Source organism: Phaenicophaeus curvirostris, chromosome 1, assembly GCF_032191515.1.
Source record: "Phaenicophaeus curvirostris isolate KB17595 chromosome 1, BPBGC_Pcur_1.0, whole genome shotgun sequence".
In the NCBI taxonomy this organism is placed as follows: Eukaryota; Metazoa; Chordata; class Aves; order Cuculiformes; family Cuculidae; genus Phaenicophaeus; species Phaenicophaeus curvirostris.
In genome coordinates, this window is record NC_091392.1 from 856,324 (window position 1) to 877,081 (window position 20,758).

At 49.8% G+C, this 20,758-nt stretch overlaps 1 protein-coding gene across 1 annotated transcript; it reads left to right on the plus strand.

Annotated features, from left to right (window-relative positions):
- Positions 1 to 2,528: 2,528 nt before the first annotated feature.
- On the plus strand, positions 2,529 to 19,329 carry LOC138724465 (carboxypeptidase A2-like). Its single transcript, XM_069864496.1, has 12 exons — positions 2,529 to 2,679; positions 5,424 to 5,512; positions 8,484 to 8,565; positions 9,916 to 10,050; positions 10,397 to 10,495; positions 11,513 to 11,614; positions 12,129 to 12,230; positions 12,978 to 13,088; positions 14,033 to 14,123; positions 15,712 to 15,911; positions 17,772 to 17,856; positions 18,902 to 19,329. The coding sequence occupies exons 2-12, from the start codon at positions 5,448 to 5,450 to the stop codon at positions 19,087 to 19,089; spliced, it is 1,260 nt and encodes a 419-aa protein (XP_069720597.1). The 5' UTR covers positions 2,529 to 2,679; positions 5,424 to 5,447; the 3' UTR covers positions 19,090 to 19,329.
- Positions 19,330 to 20,758: the final 1,429 nt, after the last annotated feature.

The following is a 20,758-nucleotide window of genomic DNA, read 5'->3' on the forward strand; positions in this document are numbered from 1 at the left end:
AACCCATGTCCCTCAGCACCTCGGCCACCCGGCCCTTAAACCCCTCCAGGGAAGGGGACTCAACCCCCTCCCTGGGCAGCCTCGCACAGGGACCAATCACCCTTTCTGTGAAAAACTTTTTCCTGCTGTCCAGCCTGAGCCTCCCCTGGTGGAGCTTGAGGCCATTCCCTCTCGTCCTGTCCCCTGGCCCTTGGGAGAAGAGCCCAGCTCCCTCCTCTCCACAACCTCCTCTCAGGGAGTTGGAGAGAGCAATGAGGTCTCCCCTCAGCCTCCTCTTCTCCGGCCTAAACACCCCCAGGGCCCTCAGGCTTCTTCTCCAGCCCCTTCCCCAGCTCCGTTGCTCTTCTCTGCACTCGCTCCAGAGCCTCAACATCCTTCTGGTGGGGAGGGGCCCAGCACTGACCCCAGGATTCGAGGAGCGGTCTCCCCAGGGCCGAGTTCAGAGGGAGAAGAACCTCCCTGGCCCTGCTGGCCATGCCGGGTCTGATCCAAGCCAAGATATAAGGTTTCCTCAGAGCCTTCTCCTCTCCAGGCTGAACAACCCCAACTCTCTCAGCCTGGCCTCGGACGGGAGGTTCTCCAGCCCTCGCATCATCCTTGGAGCCTCCTGTGGCCCCGTTCCAACAGCTCCATCTCCTTCTCCTGCTGAGGATTCCAGCCCTGGCCCCAACCCTCCAGCTGAGGTCTCCCCGAGAGGAGCAGAGGGGACAATCCCCTCCCTCCCTGCTGGCCACGTTCTCTGGATGCAGCCCAGGACACGGGGGGTTTCTGGGCTGCGAGTGCACGTTGTGGTGCATGTGGAGCTTCTCCTCCCCCAGCCCCCAGGTCCTTCTCCTCAGAGCTGCTCCCATCACATCACCCCCTATGCTGTATTAAACCCTGGGATTGCCCTGACCCAGGTGTAGGACCTTGGCCTTGGCCTTGTTGAATTTCATTCTGTTTGCTGCTGACATCTGCTGGCCCTTAGAAGAAGGTCCTCGTGGTCCTCACACAAAACTTGCCAGCCTAAAAGCCTTTCACAACCTCGGATGGTGTTATTACCTCTAACTATCTCATGGGATGATGTCACTGTTGGAACCGGTCTTTAATCTCCAGGTATAGGTGAATGATTGCATCCCTCCCAGTACCCTTCCCATCCTCTTCTTGTTATTCCCAGTTCATCCAGATGTCCTAAAACTCAAAACCTCTTCTCTGCTCTCATGAGACCTCACCTGGAATCCTGTATCCAGTCCCTTGCCCTGCTGGTCCCGTTTCTTTGGATGCAGCCCAGGACACGGGTGGTTTCTGGGCTGTGAGTGCACGTTGTGGCTCATGTTGAGCTTCTCATCCACCTGCACCCCAAGTCCTTCTCCTCAGGGCTGCTCCTAATCCATTCTCCACCCAGTCTGGATTTGTGATTGGGATTTTCTTGAGACAGATCCTCCAGAAAGGCGCTGAGGGACATGGTTTAGTGTTTGAGAGGAATGGTTGGACTCAATGATCTGATGGGTCTTCTCCAGCCTGCTGGTTCTATGATTCTATGAAAGCCCAAGATGCACGATTCTATTCTGAAGAAAGGGAGAGCAGTTCAAAAAGGTAAATTAGACCTTCTGAAGTTATGTGTAGGGCTCAAAGATCAATCTAGAAAATGCCCAGGACCCTGTGAGAGAGCAGGAGGTGATGAAGAATAGATGGGGAGAGGGCAGAGGGGACAAGTGAGGCACCAGGAGCACCAGGAAGCCTCGGTCCAGCATGGGTCGCCCCTTCCCATTTCCTTCTGAATCGCTGAATACTTATTTTGAGAGGATGAGAGACGAAGAGGACCACAAACCATGGGCTTGCTCACCCTTTCCATGTGATTGTAGAGACTATCGTGTGGCATCTTGGTTGCAAGAACCTTTTTTAGACAGGAGACACCAACAGAGGATCCAGACCTTACAGGAAAGGACTGACTCCCCCATCACAGGGGGGTTGGAACTGGATGACCTTGAAGTTCCCTTCCAACCCAAACAATTCTATGTTTCTGTGACTAAATCTGATGACTTTTAAGACCTTTCTAGTTGGCGGGGTGAGGTTCATATCCATTCTGTCCCTCCATCAATGACAACACAGGCAAATTTTAGGTCGGTATCGCAATTATAAGCAACAAGACGAAGCTTGGTTAGATGAAGTTCATTTAATGTGTCACTAAGGTGTTTGTGATTCGTTATAGACTCATAGAATCATAGAATCACCAGGTTGGAAAAGACCCTCCAGATCATTGAGTCCAACCATTCCCATCAATCACTAATCCATGTCCCTCAGCACCTCGTCCACCTGTCCCTTAAGCCCCTCCAGGGAAGGTGACAACACCTCCAGGGAAGGTTATGTGATACCACAGCCTCTTAGGACTGTGCAGAGCATCTGTCCCCGCCCAGATTAATGTGTCAGGGCCCCGAGAGCACTAATTGTCCCAACTGAGCTTGTGTAGGACACACACCCTCCGCCCCCTGATGTCAGAGCTGCCTTTAAGCCGAGGCCGTTTAGGTTTGGGCCCTGTTTGAGCTGCAGTGAGCGCACGGTGGACTCGTCGTTCTTGACATCCTGGCTGTGGACCTGTTGCATCACTTACCTGAGGACCTGCATGTGGCCGTCCCTGGTCAGTGCCATCAGACCTGCTCTGCTCCTCTAGTTTGGGTCCCGTGGGCTGTGCTGCTTGTGGTGAGCTCTCTATCCCTGCCTTGCTGTCAGCTTCAGCTTCTGGCTTGCTGGGGTGGTGCATCCCTGCTCCGGCAGCTCCTGAATTTGCTCAGGTGCTTCAGCCTGTGAAGGGCTTCACACATAGGACTTACTCTGTGAATTGTAGAATCGTAGAATCATAGAATAACCAGGTTGGAAAAGACCCTCTGGAGTCCAACCATTCCCATCAATCGCTAACCCACGTCCCTCCTCTCCACAACCTCCTCTCAGCGAGTTGCAGAGAGCAATGAGGTCTCCCCTCAGCCTCCTCTTCTCCAGCCTAAACACCCCCAGGGCCCTCAGGCTTCTTCTCCAGCCCCTTCCCCAGCTCTGTTGCTCTTCTCTGGACTCACTCCAGAGCCTCAACAGGTTCTGCTCAAGGCTGTGGTTCAAGGCTTGATCCTAGCTTGAGGCCTTGAGCAACCAGATCCCATGGGAGATGTCCCTGCCCATGGAACTGGATGGTATTTAACGTCATTTCCAATCCAAACCATTCTATGATTTTATGATTCTATGTTCTCCAGACCCTCCAGGATCTCATGGCTACAGGAGGAGGTCACAGTGCTGCAGGATTCTCTAGGGAAGCCTTCAGCAGGGATTGGGGGTAGGTTCAAAGGTTTGAGTTTAAATGCAATTCCTTAACTGCAATGGGTGGAGGCCCCAGAGGAGGCTGGTCAGGGCACTTGGAGTTGTTGATGTGCTTTACACCCTGACGTCATGTTTGGCGAGATCTCTTGGCAGCCTGCAAATCCCTGCAGGATGTAGCATGAGTAATGAAGCAAGCTATAATTTCACCCTAAATTAAGTCCCTCTTTCCTGTTTTCAAAGAGCGAGCCTGTCGGTGCCTTGTAGAAAGTTGAAGGCCATAAGCTACAGGTGGGATTTGGTTTCCACCAGAATTATTGTGGTGCCCGAAGCTGGGAAATCTCACAGAATCATGGAATAGTTTGGCTTCCAACCTGGCCTTCAACACTTCCAGGGATGGAGCAGCCACAACATCCCTGGGCAACCTCTTGCAGGGCTTCACCACCTTCATCGTGAAGAAATTGTTCCTTATGTCTAGTCTAAATCTGCCCCTCATCCTATCACCACATGATGGTTTCCATCTCTTAAGATCATAGAATAGTTTGGGTTGGAAGGGACCTTCAAGATCATCCAGTTCCCACCCGCCTGCCCACTAGAGATAAACTTAAGTTGAACGGTTTATATTGAGGGGAGTGGAGATCTTGTTTCCCCAAGACTGGGTTATGTTCAACCTCGAAGACCTGGGGACTCGCAGGAACATCCTTAACTCCCTGCAGAGTGTACATTATCCTCCTCACCGTGCCTCCAAGTGACAACAACTGCAGGATGACTAATTCCTATATGTCAAAGCAAGGAGAATCCCTGCCTGAGGCTCCTTTTGTTCCCCAAAACACGAGACTTGTCCGTATAAAAGGCTTACCTGGAGTCTGCTGGAGAAGCCCCTGTCCCAGCCGTAGAGGGAGGCTCCTAGGAAGGTGCCGACAAATGTTGAGAGTGGCTGAGATCCTCTGGGAATTGTCAGGCTTCCTTTCCTAAGGAAAAACTTCTTCAATGAAAAGGTTCTCAAGCACTGGAACAAGCTGCCTGGGGAGGTGGTTGAGTCCCCATCCTGGAGGTGTTTAAAAGGCAGGGAGATGAGGTGCTTGGGGACATGATTTAATAGTAGACAGCTACGGTCGGAGTTGATGATCTCAAAGGTCTTTTCAAATTTAATGATTTTATGATCATAGGGAGGCTCAGGCTGGACATCAGGAAAAAGTTTTTCACAGAAAGGGCGACTGGTCCCTGTCTGAGGCTGCCCAGGGAGGGGGTTGAGTCCCCTTCCCTGGAGGGGTTTAAGGGACAGGTGGCCGAGGTGCTGAGGGACATGGGTTAGTGATTGATGGGGATGGTTGGACTCGATGATCCCGTGGGTCTCTTCCAACCTGGTGATTCTATGATTCTATGAGTCTATGATGATCGCTGTGGTGATAGCACGCAGACTCTGGTTCCTCCCTGCTGCACAGCAAGTTCTCTCTGATAGCCTAGGCCAAGCCCATGCTATAAATTCCCTCTTATATACAAGTTATGCACTTATAGATAGAAGCCAGATGCTTGCGAACCCTTTCATTGAAGAAGTTTTTCCTAATATCCCTTCTGAACTTCCCCTGACCCAGCTTAAGGTCATGCCCTCTTGTCCTATCACCTCTTACTTGGGTGAAGAGACCAACACCCACCTCACTACAACCTCTTTTCAGGGAGTCGTAGACAGTGATGAGGGTTCAGCCTCCTCTTCTCTAGGCTGAACATCCCCAGGTCCCTCAGACTTGTTCTCCAGCCCCTTCACCAGCTTCGTCACTCTTATCTGGACATGCTCTAGGACCTCAACGTCTTTTTTATAGTGGGGGAGGCAACTGGTGGAGCTCCTCACCCCATTGAAAACTGGGATGATGCTCAGTTTGACTCTGTCTTCCTCTGCGTAGAAGAATATGTAGAAGGACACTGAGGAGCTTTGTCAGCAAAGCTTTGAAAACAACTCCCACCTTACAGGTTTAAATGTGTAAGTGGAAAATACTTTTTTTTAGAGGTGAAATCAGCCTCCTAATCTCTTGGTTGCCTTGAAAGCGCTGATAAATCTGAGAACGTAGTCACATGGAATGCAGATGCGTGTTATCAGAAAAAAGGGTTTCTTAACAATTTCTGTATAAATTCACCTTCGCTAGGCTGAGTTGAACTCCATATCAACCATGAAGCTGATTTTGATCTTCAGTGCCCTCCTCGGGGCTTCCTTGTGCTTGGAAACTTTTGTCGGGTGAGTTGTGCTTTTGGGGGAGATCTTTTCTTTAAGGCCACGTTTTCCAGTTGTTTTTCACGATCTTAACTTTACAAAACCCTCCTGGGGCATATTCTTTGCATTTTTTATGACTGACTTGTCTTGCAGCTTTTGTACTCCAGTGTTTGAAGGAACCTTCTATGTTCATTTGAGGTTTGTAAGGAGAAGAATCTGACTTCCTAAGCTCATGTTCACCCAAGGCTTTGTTCTGGCTTTGATTGTACCTAGAAAATGGTCTCAAGACTTGATCTAGAGCTGAGCTTCTCTGCAGAACTCGAGTGGTCAGCTTGACAGAGCAGGTCTGGCACAGATTAAATCAGAATCTGCCTTCAGATCAGACAGGTCACTAGTTTCTCTCAGCATTTGAAGTTGCTTATTTCTCTTTAAATGCTTAATTCTCACTTTTTGAAGCCATTTGAATCCTCATTTCCAACCATTGTCTGTATGGTGCATTGTAAATTTATCTTCTTCCACTGTAGTTAGAATCATAGAATCATGGAATGGTTTGGGTTGGAAGGGACCTTAAAGCCCATCCAGTTCCACCCCTGCCATGGGCAGGGACACCTCCCTCTGGACCAGGTGGCTCAAGGTCCCATCCAACCTGGCCTTGAACACCTCCAGGGATGGGGCAGCCACAACTTCCCTGGGAAACCTGGGCCAGGGCCTCATCACCCTCATAATGAAAAAATTCTTCTTGATGTCCAGTCTAACTCTGCCCCCTCCAGTTTATCCCCATTGCCCCTCGTCCTATCACTCCAAGCCTTTGTGAACAGTCCCTCCCCAGCTTTCCTGGAGCCCCTTCAGGTGCTGGAAGGTCACTCTAAGGTCTTCTCGGACCCTTCTCTTCTCCAGGCTGAACAACCTCAACTCTCTCAGCCTGTCCTCATACGCCAGGTGCTCCAGTCTTAGTTATTTCCTCGCAGTCTTAGTGACTGCGTAAAAAGCTCCATAGAAGACAATAAAAACATGTATGTAGTTCAACAGAAGACGGTAAAAAGCCCTAATAGATACTTCCAAAAGATGTAGTAAGTGAGCATGAGAACCTAGTCAATAAATCTGTAAATGAAGATGTAATGATTGAGAAAAAGAAATAATATACATAATTTACTAAAAACCTAGGGTTTGTAAAGCCAGAGGAAGCCAGAGGAAGTTGTTTTGATCATTGGTTGAGTCCCCATCCCTGGAGGTGTTTAAAAGGTGGTTAGATGAGGTGCTAGGGGACATGATTTAGTAGTAGACAGGAACAGTTGGAGTTGATGATCTCTAAGGTCTTTTCGAACCTAATGAGTCTATGATTCTGATTTAATCTGGGCTCTGATATAACATAGGCTGGATTCTCATTAATTCATTAGCATAGAATCATAGAACAGTTTGTGTTGGAAGGAACCTTAAAGATCATCCAGTTCCAACCCCCCTGCCATGGGCTGGGACACCTCCCACTGGATCAGGGGCTCCAAGCCCCATCCAACCTGGCCTTGAACCCCTCCAGGGACGGGGCAGCCACAAATTCTCTGGTCACCCTGTGCCAGATCCTCACAGGAAAACATTTCTTCCTAATCTCTAATCTAAATCTCCCCTCTTTCAGCTCCAAACCGTTCCCTCCTGTCCTATCACTGCACTTTCCGATAAAGAACCTCACCCTAGATTTCCTGTGGGCTGTGATGAGATCAGTCAAAACAAGCCTGAGCTCATCAGCCTCTCCTCATGGTGCTGTTTGTTTGTAGCTGTTTCACCAACAGCCTGAAACGCTACGTATTTGGGTGGGAAATATGGTTTTAGTGATCTAAAAACCATTCTAGAGACCTTAGAGTAGACTCATAGAATCATAGAATAGTTTGCGTTGGAAGAGACCTTCAAGATCATCCAGTTCCAACCCCCCTGCCATGGGCAGGGACACCTCCCACTGGATCAGGTTGCCCAAAGCCCCATCCAACCTGGCCTTGAACACCTCCAGGGATGGAGCAGCCACAGCTTCCCTGGACAACCTGTTTCAGGGCTTCACCAACCTCACCATGAAGAAATTTCTCCTTACGTCCTGTCTAACTCTGCCCCTCTCCAGTTTATCCCCGTTGCTCCTCATCCCATCCCCACAAGCCTTTGGGAACAGCCCCTCCTCAGCTTTCCTGGAGACCCTTCAGGTGCTGGAAGGTCGCTCTAAGGTCTCCTCGGAGCCTTCTCTTCTCCAGGCTGAACAACCCCAACTCTCTCAGGCTGTCCTCGGACAGGAGGTTCTCCAGCCCTCACATCATCCTTGGAGCCTCCTCTGCCCCGTTCCTTACATCGTTATCACCATCTGCTGTACAACACATAGTCTGAGTTAATCACTGAATTTACCTCTGTAATGAGAAGAATGAGGTGATTCCAGACTATGATTCATTCCACGGAATTGTGCAAGCCACCCTCTGATGGTATCAGCTTCTGACAACATGGGGAAGTTCATCAACTGTCTGAATGAAGAAAGGTGGAATGAAACAGGACATTGAGGCACTGGAGCTCGTCCAGAGAAGGGCAACAAAGCTGGCAAAGGGGCTGGAGAACAAGGGTTATGAGAGGTGGCTGAAGGAATAGGGGTTCTTGAGCTTGGAGAAGAAGAGGCTGAGAGGAGATCTCATCGCTCTCTGCAGCTCCTGGAAAGGAGGTTGTAGAGAGGTGAGTGTTGGTCTCTTCTCCCAAGTAACAAGATGTAGGATGAGAGGAAACAGCCTCAAGTTGCACCAGGGCAGGTTCAGGTTGGACATCAGGAAAGATTTCTTCACCAAAAGGGTTCTCAAGCCCTGGAAGAGGCTGCTAAGGGAAGTGGTGTAGCCTCCATCCCTGGATGTGCTGAAAATATTGTAGATGTGTTGCTTTGGGGTATGATTTAGTGGGCATGGGTGTGTTGTATTGATGGTTGAACTGGATAACCTTAGAGACCTTTTCCGACCTTAACGATTCTATGATTCTATTGCAGGCACCAGGTTCTCCGAATCAAGACAAAAAATGAGGAAGAGGTTAAGAAGTTGCAGCTTTTGGAATCACTGGAACATCTTAAGGTATGTTCTTCCCATGAAGCTGGTTTCTAACATTTTGTATTGATGTAGGACTTACTAAGGTAGGACTTTGCGTCACGTTTACAGGGTTCATACCAAACCGTGGCAGCTGCCATGAGTACATTTACTGTCTCAAGCTTGATCTGCAAGTTCAAGTACCAGCTGGGCATTCAGGAGTTCCTGCACTTGTATTTTCTTCCTGCTTGGATTACAATCATGTTCTTAGAATAGTTTGGGTTGGAAGGGACCTTCAAGATCATCCAGTTCCAACCCTCCTGCCATGGGCAGGGACACCTCCCACTGGATCAGGGTGATCAAAGCCTCATCCAGCCTGGCCTTGAGCACCTCCAGGGATGGGGCAGCCACAACTTCCTTGGACAACCTGTTCCAGGGCCTCTCCATCCTCATCATGAACAAATCCCTCCTTATGTCCAGTCTAAATCTGCCCCTCTTCACTTTATCCCCACTGCCCCTCGTCCTATCCCCACAAGCCTTCATGAACAGTCCCTCCCCAGCTTTCTTGGAGCCCCTTCAGGTACTGGAAGGTCGCTATAAGGTCTCCTCGGAGCCTTCTCTTCTCCAGGCTGAACAACCCCAACTCTCTCAGGCTGTAAAAAGAATGTTTCATATTCGCTAATACTGTAATACAGAGCTTTTCTTGAAACTGTATCTGGTAAAAGAGACGCTTCCCAAGATCCGTTCCCTTCCATGGACGCGCTCCAGCCCCTCATGGTCTTTCTTGGAGTGAGGGGCCCAAAACTGAACCCAGGATTCGAGGTGCAGCTTCCCCAGCACCAAGTTCAGAAGGACAATCCCTTCCCTGCTCCTGCTGGCCACCCCATGGCTGATCCAAGCCAAGATGCTGTGGTCCTTCTTGGCCACCCGGGCCACTGCTAATTCACGCTCAGCCACTGTGAACAAGCACCCTCATCACAGAAGACTAAAATTTCCTCTTGCTTATGTGACTGAAGCTCTGAAGTCTGTGAAGAAGCTGACTTGAGCTTCCTGTGGATCTTGATCACATTAGAAGATACAAGGTTGTGGTGAGGCCAAGCTAAGGGTCATTGGTCCCTGTCTGAGGCTGCCCAGGGAGGGGGTTGAGTCCCCTTCCCTGGAGGGGTTTAAGGGACGGGTTAGTGATTGATGGGAATGGTTGGACTCGATGATCCCATGGGTCTCTTCCAACCTGATGATTCTATGGTTCTATAAAGAAGGGAGCGTGCTGTAAGCTTGATGAGACACAACACTGCAGGAGTTGTTCAATCTAGGAGAAATCAGCATCTCTAAAGCTTTAGAAGAGCTCTTTGCAGAACGTTTTCCCCAAATCAAATCCATTTTCCTTTCTCTTTTCAGCTTGATTTCTGGATACATCCCGCCACCCCTTCCCTCCCTGTGGATGTGCGAATCCCCGCTAACAGTGTCCAAGCAGTCAAAGCCTTCCTGGAGTCCTGCGGGATTGAGTACTCCATCCTGATTGAAGATCTGCAGGTGGGCATCGCCGTTGGCTCATGACTGGCTTTTATATCCTCTGGAAACAAACAGTGATTCATAATTTGGCCTCATTCATTCATTCATGGACTCTTTTATATTCCACTTTCATGGAATTATAGAATTGGCAACCTGATCTAGTGGGATGTCCCTGCCCATGGCAGGGGAGTTGGAACTAGATGATCTTTAAGGTCCCTTCCAAGCCAAACAATTCTATGTTTGCTCCATAGCTGCTTGAAGTTTGGAGCCAGTACGCAGCGCACCATTTCGTTTTTTGAGATAAATGTTTGCTTAGAAGTTTACAAATCGATCAGGCTTTTCTCAACATTTGGAGGTCTCCTTTTAGGTTGTGCTGGATAAAGAAAAGCAAGATATGGCCTGCGATCAACAAAAGGAGCGCACCAGAAACACCTTCAACTATGGAACTTACCATTCTTTAGATGAGGTGAGTACCTCAGCTTTGGGAGAAGAGGATTCTCTTTTCTTGCCTCTTCTCATGGTGTCTTCAACCCAACATCCTAGATTAGGATCTGAAATATCTTTCCAGTTTCCTTCAGCACGTGGTTTCATTGTTAAATGGATCAATTTTGTGGTCAGCACAATGAGCCAGTTCTTTCCAGGACAGACCGCTGGAATCATAGAATGATTTGAGTTGGAAGAGACCTTGGATCATGTCGTTCCAACTCCCCTGTGATGGGAAGGGACACCTCCCACTAGATCAGGCTGCCCAGTCATAGAATCCTAGAATCCTAGAATCCTTGAATCCTAGATCCTTGAATCCTTGAATCCTAGAATCCTAGAATCCTTGAATCCTAGATCCTTGAATCCTTGAATCCTAGAATACTAGAATCCTTGAATCCTAGAATCCTTGAATCCTAGAATCCTTGAATCCTAGAATCCTTGAATCCTAGAATCCTAGAATCCTTGAATCACAGAATCCTAGAATCACAGAATCCTAGAATCATACAATCATAGAATCACAGAATCATAGAATGGTTTGGGTTGGAAGGAACCTCAAAGCCCACCCAGTTCCAACCAGAGAGTGAATTTGGAGCACACCAGAGTGGATTCTACTCTTTCATAAGGTCTTCTGCAGAGCTCTGGCAAAACCCTTCCTTCTGGCCTTCAGAAGATATCGAGAGACAAATGAATCTTGAAGTAAGGAAATACAGGAAGCCAGTAACCATCAAATAGAGCAGAGGATAAAGTGGTTTTACTACCAGAAGTTCATAAAGAGGGGTTTGAACCTGAAATAAGTGGATCCTGATGACACAGTGTTGCTTCCTTCTACTATGTGACATCAGGAACAGCATTGACTACGCTCTAAGGCGAGATGGAGCTTTGAAGAGGTCACAGTAATGAAGGCAAAGGAGAGAAGAGCAGGTTTAGTCAAGTCCTACAGCTGATCTGGGCAGGGCTATATGGAAGCGAAATGTGGTGTCATCGCGGCTTTTCATTGCAGATTTATGCGCAACTGGATAATCTTGCATCTGAGTTCAGCAACGTTGTCAGTAAGATCCAGATTGGGGAATCCTACGAGAAGCGGCCTTTGTACGGGCTCAAGGTACGACACAGGTCACAGGGCATGTGTGTATCATAGAAAGGTCAGAAAGGACCTTAAAGCCCATCCAGTTCCACCCCTGCCATGGACAGGGACACCTCCCACTGGATCAGGTTGCTCCAAGCCCCATCCAACCTGGCCTTCAACACCTCTAGGGATGGGGCAGCCACCACTTTTATGAGCAACCTCTTCCAGGGTCTCACCATCCTCACAGGAAAACATTTCTTCCCAAGATCTCATCTCAATCTCCCCTCTTTCAGCTTTAAAACCGTGCCCCCTCGTCCTACCCCTGCACTCCTTGATCGAGAGCCCCTCCCCAGCTTTCCTGGAGACCCTTCAGGTCCTGGAAGGTCTCTCTAAGGTCTCCCTGGAGCCTTCTCTTCTCCAGGCTGAACAACCCCAACTCTCTCAGCCTGTCTACACGCACTATAGATACAATTCAATCTAAAGCATCCCAAGGTGTTCTTGACTCAAAGGTGTCAGTGAGAGTTTTAACACTTTCTCTTCTGTTTGACAGTTCAGCACCGGAGGAAGCCACCGTCCTGCGATCTGGTTGGATGCCGGTATCCATTCCCGAGAGTGGGTAACCCAAGCGAGCGCGATGTGGATAGCTCAGAAGGTCATTTCAGCAGGGATTGAGTCTTCTTTTCCCTTGGGAACACCTCTAACTAATTAAAAGTAGAATAATAGAATGTCCTGAGTTGGAAGGGACCCATAAGGATCATCAAGTCCAACTCCTGTCCCTGCACAGGACAACCCCAACATTCCCACCGTGTGGCTGAGGGCGTTGGCCAAATGCTTCTGGAATATTGTCCAGCTTGGTGCCGTAACTGCTTCGCTGGGGAGCTGTTTCAGTGCTCCACCACCCTCTGGAGAGGAGGAGACCTTATAGTGACTTTCCAGTACCTGAAAGGGGCTACAAGAAAGCTGGGGAGGGATTGTTTATGAAGGTTTGGAGTGATAGGATGAGGAGCAATGGGTATAAACCAGAGAGGGGCAGATTCAGACTAGATATAAGGTGGAATTTCTTCACCATGAGGGTGGGGAGGCCCTGGAACAGGGGAATGACCTCAAGAGGGAATGGCCTCAAGCTCCACCAGGGGAGGGTCAGGATGAAGATAAGGAAAAAATTTTTCATGGAAAGGGTCACTGGGCACTGGCAGAGGCTGCCCAGGGAGGGGGTTGAGTCCCCTTCCCTGGAGGGGTTTAAGGGCCGGGTGGACGAGGTGCTGTGGGACATGGGTTAGTGATTGATGGGAATGGTTGGACTCGATGATCCAGTGGGTCTCTTCCAACCTGGTTATTCTATGATTCTATGAAAGAAACGTGCTGATACTTCATGGTATGTCATGTTGTCTCTGCTTAGATTGCATCAGACTACGGGAAGGATCCTTCCGTCACGTCTCTGCTGAATAAAATGGACATTTTCCTGCTTCCAGTCGCAAACCCCGATGGATACGTGTTCACACACACCCAGGTGAGTGAGCGTGCTCTGTGCCTGAACTGATTTAGAAAGCTGTCACGCTCTTCCAAGTGAACAATAAATGCAAGGGGAGTAGGCTCTCGAAGTTCATTTTTTCATGGAATTGTAGAATGGTTTGGGATGGAAGAGACCTTGAAGATCAGGAGGAATTTCTTCACTATGAGAGCGATGAGGCCCCGGCCCAGGTTGCCCAGGGAAGCTGTGGCTGCCCCATCCCTGGAGGTGTTCAAGGCCAGGTTGGATGGGGCCTTGGGCAGCCTGATCTACTGGGAGGTGTCCCTGCCCATGGCAGGGGTGGAACTGGATGATCTTTAAGGTCCCTTCCAACCCAAACTATTCTATGGTTCTATGATTGTTCAGTTCTGACCGTCCCCTGCCACGGGCACGGACACCTCCAACTGGATCAGGTTGCTCCAAGCCCCAACCCTCTGCCACGGACAGGGATACTTCCCACCAGACCAGGCTGTTGAAGGCCCCGTCCAACCTGGCCTTCAACACCTCCAGGGATGAGGCAGCCACAACTTCCCTGGGCAACCTGTGTCAGGGCCTCACCACACTCATTGGGAAGAACATCTTCGTAACATCTAATCTAAATCTTCCCCCTTCTGATTTAAAGCTGTTCTCCCTCACCCTGTCACTCCATGTTCTTGGAAAAAGTCCTTCCCCAGCTTTCCTGTTGCCTCTTCAGGTACTGGAAGCTGCTCTAAGGTCTTCCCAGAGCCTTCTCTTCTCCAAGCTGAACAACCCCACCTCTCTCAACCTGTCCTCATAGCAGAGACGCTCCAGCCCTCGCATCATCTTCATAGCCCTAGAATTTCAAGCCTTGTGCTTGTGCCTAGATTCGTTTCTTGGTGGACGGCAACTATTTCTGGGTGGCGGCTTTAACACAAGGACTGAGAGCTGCTCTTCTTCACACTCACAGGTTGGTTTTGTTCTAGAATCGCATGTGGCGCAAGACCCGCTCCAAGAATCGTCGCAGTCTGTGTATTGGAGTTGATCCAAACCGCAACTGGGATGCAGGTTTCGGAGGTAGGAAGAAAATTCCTGGTTTCTGGCTGCAGCTAAGAGGAAAGTTCCTTTTTGCGTTCCCAGATCCTGTTATACTGGATCAATTGCCTTCAGAAATGGGATGAAGAAAGGAAATGGTCAAACTGGATGGTTCTGTCTTTTGCAAAGCCAACTAATTAAATTCACTTAAACATATTAAATGTATTAATTGCTAGTGAACACAAGATGAAGGTAGTAATCTCTACCACCTAGAAATTTGCCCCTTGAGTATTCGTGCTCTTCGAGCACTTCTCAGCACTTGTGAACTTGCCTTTGGCTGAAGATCTAGTCTTAGGGAACCATAGAATGATAGAATCATAGCGTGTTCTCAGTTGGAAAGGACCCACAAGGATCATCAAGTCCAGCTCCTGTTCCTGCGTAGGACAATCCCGACATTCACACCTTGTGTCTGAGGGCGTTGGTCAAATATATTAGGCTTGGCACCTTGACTCTGCTTCCCTGGGGAGCTGTTCCAGAGCTCCACCACCCTCTGAGTGAAGAACCTTTTCCTAATACCCAACCTAACCCTCCCCTGGCATCTTCCTGCTATTCCCTCAGGTCACCAGAAAGAAGAGCTCAGCACTTGCTCCTCCTCCTCCTCCCCTTGTGAGGAGGTTGTAGACCGCGATGAGCCCTCCCTACAGTCTCCTCTTCTCCATGCTGAACACACCAAGTGACTTCAGCCACTCTTCTTAGGGCTTCCCCTCTAAATCCTTCACCAACTTTGTGGCCCTCTCTGGCCACTCTCATAGACTCATAGAATAGTTCGGGTTGGAAGGGACCTTCAAGATCATCTAGTTCCAACCCCCCTACCATGGGCAGGGAAATCCCACTAGATCAGGTTACCCAAGGCTCCATCCAACCTGGCCTTGAACACCTCCAGGGATGGGGCAGCCACAACTTCCCTTGGCAACCTGTTCCAGTGTCTCCCCACTCTCATGGTGAAGAAATTCTTCCTAATATCTAGTCTAAACCTGTCCCTCTCCAGTTTATATCCGTTCCCCCTTGTCCTATCACCACAAGGCTTTATGAATAGCCCCTCTCCAGCTTTCTTGTAGGCTCCTTTCAGGTACTGGAAGGTTGCTATAAGATCACCTTGGAGCCTTCTCTTCTCCAGGCTGAACAACCCCAACTCTCTCAGCCTGTCCTCGTACGGGAGGTTCTCCAGCCCTTGGATCATCCTTGTAGCCTCCTCTGGACCCGTTCCAACAGCTCCATCTCCTTCATATCTTGAGGATTCCAGAACTGGACACAGAACTCCAGCTGAGTTCTCATAAGAGAGGAACAGAGGGGCAGAATAACTTCTCATGACCTTCTCTTCAGCAGCTTTAGATCCTTTTTATCCTGTGGTGCCCAAAACTGCACCCAATACTCCAGGTGGGGCCACAATGTGGAGCAGGACAATCACCTCCCTTGACTAGCAAGCAAGGGGAAGCCCAGCTTTGTGTTGCTTTGCTTTGACCTTTCACGAATGGTTGGACTCGATGATCCAGTGGGTCTCTTCCAACCTGGTTATTCTATGATTCTATGAATGTCAATTCTTACAGGTTTCCCTTTGTCCCCCCAACAGGTCCTGGCGCCAGCAGTAATCCCTGTTCCGACTCTTACCATGGGCCCAGCGCCAACTCAGAGGTGGAAGTCAGATCCATTGTTGACTTTATTAAGAACCATGGAAACATCCAGGCCTTCCTCACCCTCCACAGTTACTCTCAGCTCCTGATGTATCCTTATGGCTATAAATGCACTGAACCTGCAGACTACGCCGAGCTGGTGAGACATCGTAATTTGGCTTTAGTTTCGTCTGTTCTGTCTGGTTTTCTGTACTCAAGGGTTACAATGAGATATCAAAATAAAACCAAGAGGCAAAACTCTGCTGTCCAAACCGACAATCATCCATGAGAGCCAAACGAATCCCAGTGCGATGAGAAAGTCTTCAAAAGAGAAGTGTTTGTCCTACAACAGCAGCACCTGGGGCACAACAACCCAGGGAAGAGTGGCTGGAAAGTGCCTGGAGGAGAAGGACCTGGGGGGGTTGGTTGAACAGGAGCCAGCAGGGGCCCAGGGGGCCAAGAAGGCCAAGGGCATCTTGGCTTGGAGCAGACCCGGCGTGGCCAGCACGGCCAGGGAGGTTCTTCTCCCTCTGGCCTGGGCCCTGGGGAGACCGCTCCTCGAATCCTGGGGTCAGTTTTGGCCCCTCCCCACAAGAAAGACCTTGAGATGTTGGAACACGTCTGGAGAAGAGCACCGAAGCTGGGGAAGTGGCTGGAGAAGAAGCCTGAGGGCCCTGGGGGTGTTTAGGCTGGAGAAGAGGAGGCTGAGGGGAGACCTCATTGCTCTCTCCAACTCCCTGAGAGGAGGTTGTGGAGAAGAGGGAGCTGGGCTCTTCTCCCAAGGGACAGGGGACAGGACGAGAGGGAATGGCCTCAAGCTCCACCAGGGGAGGCTCAGGCTGGACAGCAGGATGAAATTTTTCCTGGAAAGGGTGATTGGTCCCTGTCCGAGGCTGCCCAGGGAGGGGGTTGAGTCCCCTTCCCTGGAGGGGTTTAAGGGCCGGGTGGCCGAGGTGCTGAGGGACATGGGTTAGTGATTGATGGGAATGGTTCGACTCGATGATCCAAGAGGTCTTTTCCAACCTGGTGATTCTATGATTCTATGATATGGGTGCCCATGCCATTTCCACCCCTTCTCAGCCCTCTTTGCTCATCCGTGTTTCCGTCTTTCTGCTGTAATGACAGCGTCACATCTGCAGTGACGTGGCTTAGTCGGCACGGTGGTGTTGGACTTGATCTTAGAGGTCTTTTCCAACCTTCCATGATGTCTTTGAGGTGATATGGATCTCACAATTTAAGTGGGAAGGACCCCGGAGGTCTCCAGACCAACAAGCAGGAAGGTTTTGAAGGCAGAACCGACTTCAAGGTTGGCTTGGGTTGCTCAGGGCCTTTCCCAGCTGAATTTTGCTTAATGGCTTTGGTATTTCTAATGAAAAATCCCACAGCTTCTTCAAGCTTTTCCCAAAGTTTCCCTGCTGTCATGGGGATTTTCTTTTTCCCTAATACCTAAAAGCCTAAATACCTAAAACACCCCTTGTGACAACTTGTTTGTCACCCCTTATCTATTTACCCTACACCTCCAGGCAGGGCCTGGCTCTGTTTTCTCCACAACCACTCGTTATGTAGATGAAGTGAGACCAACACTGGCCATTGAGTATCAGAAGATCTCCAGCTGCCTTTGGATTTTCTGCTCTCTCTTCAACTGTCTCGTCAAGAGAAGGTTCATGAGATGAAACCCAATGATCAGCTATAGAACCTGCTGTGATTTAATCCACCTACAGTGTCACCTCCCAAAGATACCGTGGAAGCTGAGTGTTGTCCCTAGTGTGAGTGATTGACTCATGGATTGACTCAAGGCCACGTTGGATGAGGCTTTGAGCAACTTGATTCAATAGAAGGTGTTCCTGCCCATGGCAGAAGGTTGGAACTGGATGATCTTTAAGGTCCCTTCCAACCCAAACGATTCCACGATTCTATGATTTTAGTTTTTTGAGGTGTGTGAAAGATTGGGGGGGTGGTTTGGAAGACTGTGGAGGTTTCACTGAGGTTCAGGTTGGTGAAATCATCTTCTCCTCTCCAGGATGCTGTGGGAAAAGCTGCTGCCAGGTCCATCCATTCCCTGTATGGAACCACCTTTAAAGTGGGGAGCATTTGCACGACCATCTGTGAGTATTTTGCTAGGCTGAGCTTTTCTGGGATGTCCCAGGGCAACAGTCCCTGTCCCTAACCATGTCCTCTCCCTCTTGGAAGCAACGATGCTTCTATACGGTGGCACCACCAGTCAAATACCAGAGCTGAGGTTCACAGAAGAGTCCAAAATGTGTCCCTCACAAATACAAAAAGTAGGGCAGCAGAACTCTTCACCCAAGTAACAAGCAGTAGGATGAGAGGAAATGGCCTCAAGTTGTGCTGGGGGAGGTTTAGGTTGGATATTAGAAAAAAAAACCTTCACTTAAAGAGTGGCGAAGCAGTGGAAGAGGCTTCCCAGGGCAGCGGTGGAGTCTCCATCCCCAGAGGGGCTCAAAAAGCATGGAGATGTGGCACTTTGGGACATGGTTTAGTAGGCACAGCGGGGTTGGGGTGACTGGATGATCTTAGAGGTCTTTTCCCATCTTAATGATTCCTGGGCTGCATCAGAACCTCAGGAGAAGCGTGGCCAACAGGGCAAAGGAGGGGATTCTGCTCTTCTACTCTTCTCTCATGAGACTCGACGTGGACTCCATGTGTCCAGTTCTGGAATCACCAAGAGAAGAAGGATACGGAACTGTTGGAACGCGTCCAGAGGAGGCCATGGAGATGATGCGAGGGCTGGAGCACTTCTGCTATGAGGACAGGCTGAGAGAGTTGGGGTTCTTCAGCCTGGAGAAGAGAAAGCTCTGGGGAGAACTCAGAGCAACTTCCAGTGCCTCAAGGGGCTCCAGGAAAGCTGGGGAGAGACTTTTTCCAAGGACCTGGAGTGATGGGATGAGGAGGAATGGCTTTAAATTGGAAAGGGAAGCTTTAGATTAGACATTAGGAAGAAATTCAAGGTGTTCAAGGGCAGGTTGGATGGGGCTTGGGCACCCTGATCTAATGGGAGGTGTCCCTGCCCATGACAGGGGGTTGGAACTGGATGGTCTTTGAGGTCCCTTCCAACCCAACCCATTCCACGATTCTAACTCAGATCAACCCTCTGTTGACCCCTCTGGCTCTTCCCCCTTTCTCTTTCAGACCAGGCCAGTGGAGGCAGCATCGACTGGAGCTACGATTACGGCATCAAATACTCTTTCGCCTTTGAGCTGCGAGACACGGGTCGCTATGGCTTCCTCCTGCCAGCCAACCAAATCATCCCAACAGCAGAGGAGACCTGGTTGGGTCTGAAAACAATCATGGAGCACGTGCGAGACAACTCATATTAAAAGCTGGGGTGGGAATCATCTGGCTGTAGCAGCAAGCTCAGAACTTCTCTTCCCTTGATGCGCTTGAGATAGATGTGGCACCTGGCTGAATAAAAACCCCACAAGCATTTCTCCTACAGCAACGTGTGTCTGGTTCTAAGAGGTTCTTCGTGCTTGTCTTGTTCACTGCATGCATGGTAGATCCCTCAGAAGGTGGCACACATCAGAGAATTTGGTTGAGGTCCACTTCAAGGAGACATAGTAGGAAGACGGACATGGTTTAGTGTTTGATAGGAATGGTTGGACTCGATGATCCTGTGGGTCTCTTCCAACCTGGTGATTCTATTATTCTATGATTCTAAGAAGGCAAGAGGAGGATGGATGATGCACCCACTGATATGGCTATAGAGATCATAGAATAGAATCATAGACTGGTTTGGGTTGGAAGGGACCTCAAAGCCCATCCAGTTCCAACTCCCTGGACACTTCCCACTGGATCAGGCTGCCCAAGGCCCCATCCAACCTGGCCCTGAACACCTCCAGGGATGGGGCAGCCACCACTTCTGTAGGCAACCTGGGCCAGGGCCTCCCCACCCTCACAGGAAACAATTTCTACCCAAGATCTCATCTAAATCTCTGCTCTTTCAGCTTAAAACCGTTCTCCCTTGTCCTATGCTGGTACTCCTTGATCAAAAGCCCCTCCCCAGCTTCCCTGTAGGACCCCTTTAAGGACTGAAAGGTCTCTAGAAGGTTGCTATAAGGTCTTCCTGGAGCCTTCTCTTCTCCAGGCTGAACAAGCCCAACTCTCTCAGCCTGTCCTTGTAGCAGAGGTGATCCAGGCCTTGGATCGTCTCCGTGGCCTCCTCTGGACTCTTTCCACCTCCTTCATTTGCTGAGGACTCCAGAACTGAATGCAAGACTTGAGGTGGGGTGTCACCAGAGTGGAGCAGAGGGGTAGAATCCCCTCCCTTGCCCTGCTGGTCCCACTGCTTTGGATGCAGCCCAGGACACGGGTGGTTTCTGGGCTGGGAGCACACGTTGCTGGCTCACGTGGAGCTTCTCATCCACCTGCACCTCAAGTCCTTCTCCTCGGGGCTGCTCCCAATCCATTCTCCACCCAACCTCTATCTGTGCTTGGGATTGCCGTGACCCAGGTGCAGGAGCTGGTCAGAGATTTCAGAGGGACCTCCAGTGGGACAAAGATACACCAGATACACCACAAGCTAGCGGAGGGACTCACGTCAGTGTGGAGTTGAGGAGCGATGGAACCTCAGATCAAGAGGGTGTGCTGGGAGAGGAGGACGTGCTCATCCCATAGCTCATGACCACTGCAAACTGTCCTGCCTTGCGCTGTCTGCACCTCCACCGCTGTTCCCAAACACAAAAGGTGTGGGTTGGAGGTGGTGAGAAGTCTTCAGAGATGATGAATTATAAATTAATCATCTGGGAATTAATTGCTTCACTACTGCAGTGTAGCCGCAGGGAGGACATGGGCTTACGCTCTGCTCTGGTAGCATCCAGAGGCTCTTGAGAGAGGACAGGGAAGGAGTTCTGGTTTCATAGAATCGTAGAATCACCAGGTTGGAAAAGACCCACTGGATCATCGAGTCCAACCATTGGAGCACAACAGCTCCGTGTCACCGCTCTGCAAAACCTGGAGCTCTGACTGAGCTCAGTTCTAGGGACAGAA

Excerpts from the sequence above, each read along its gene's own strand:
- LOC138724465 (XM_069864496.1), top strand. The coding sequence starts at position 5,448 with ATGAAGCTGATTTTGATCTTCAGTGCCCTCCTCGGGGCTTCCTTGTGC. Across the intron at positions 15,912-17,771 it reads CTGCAGACTACGCCGAGCTG|GATGCTGTGGGAAAAGCTGC; the intron begins GTGAGACATCGT and ends TCTCCTCTCCAG. Across the intron at positions 17,857-18,901 it reads GAGCATTTGCACGACCATCT|ACCAGGCCAGTGGAGGCAGC; the intron begins GTGAGTATTTTG and ends TTTCTCTTTCAG.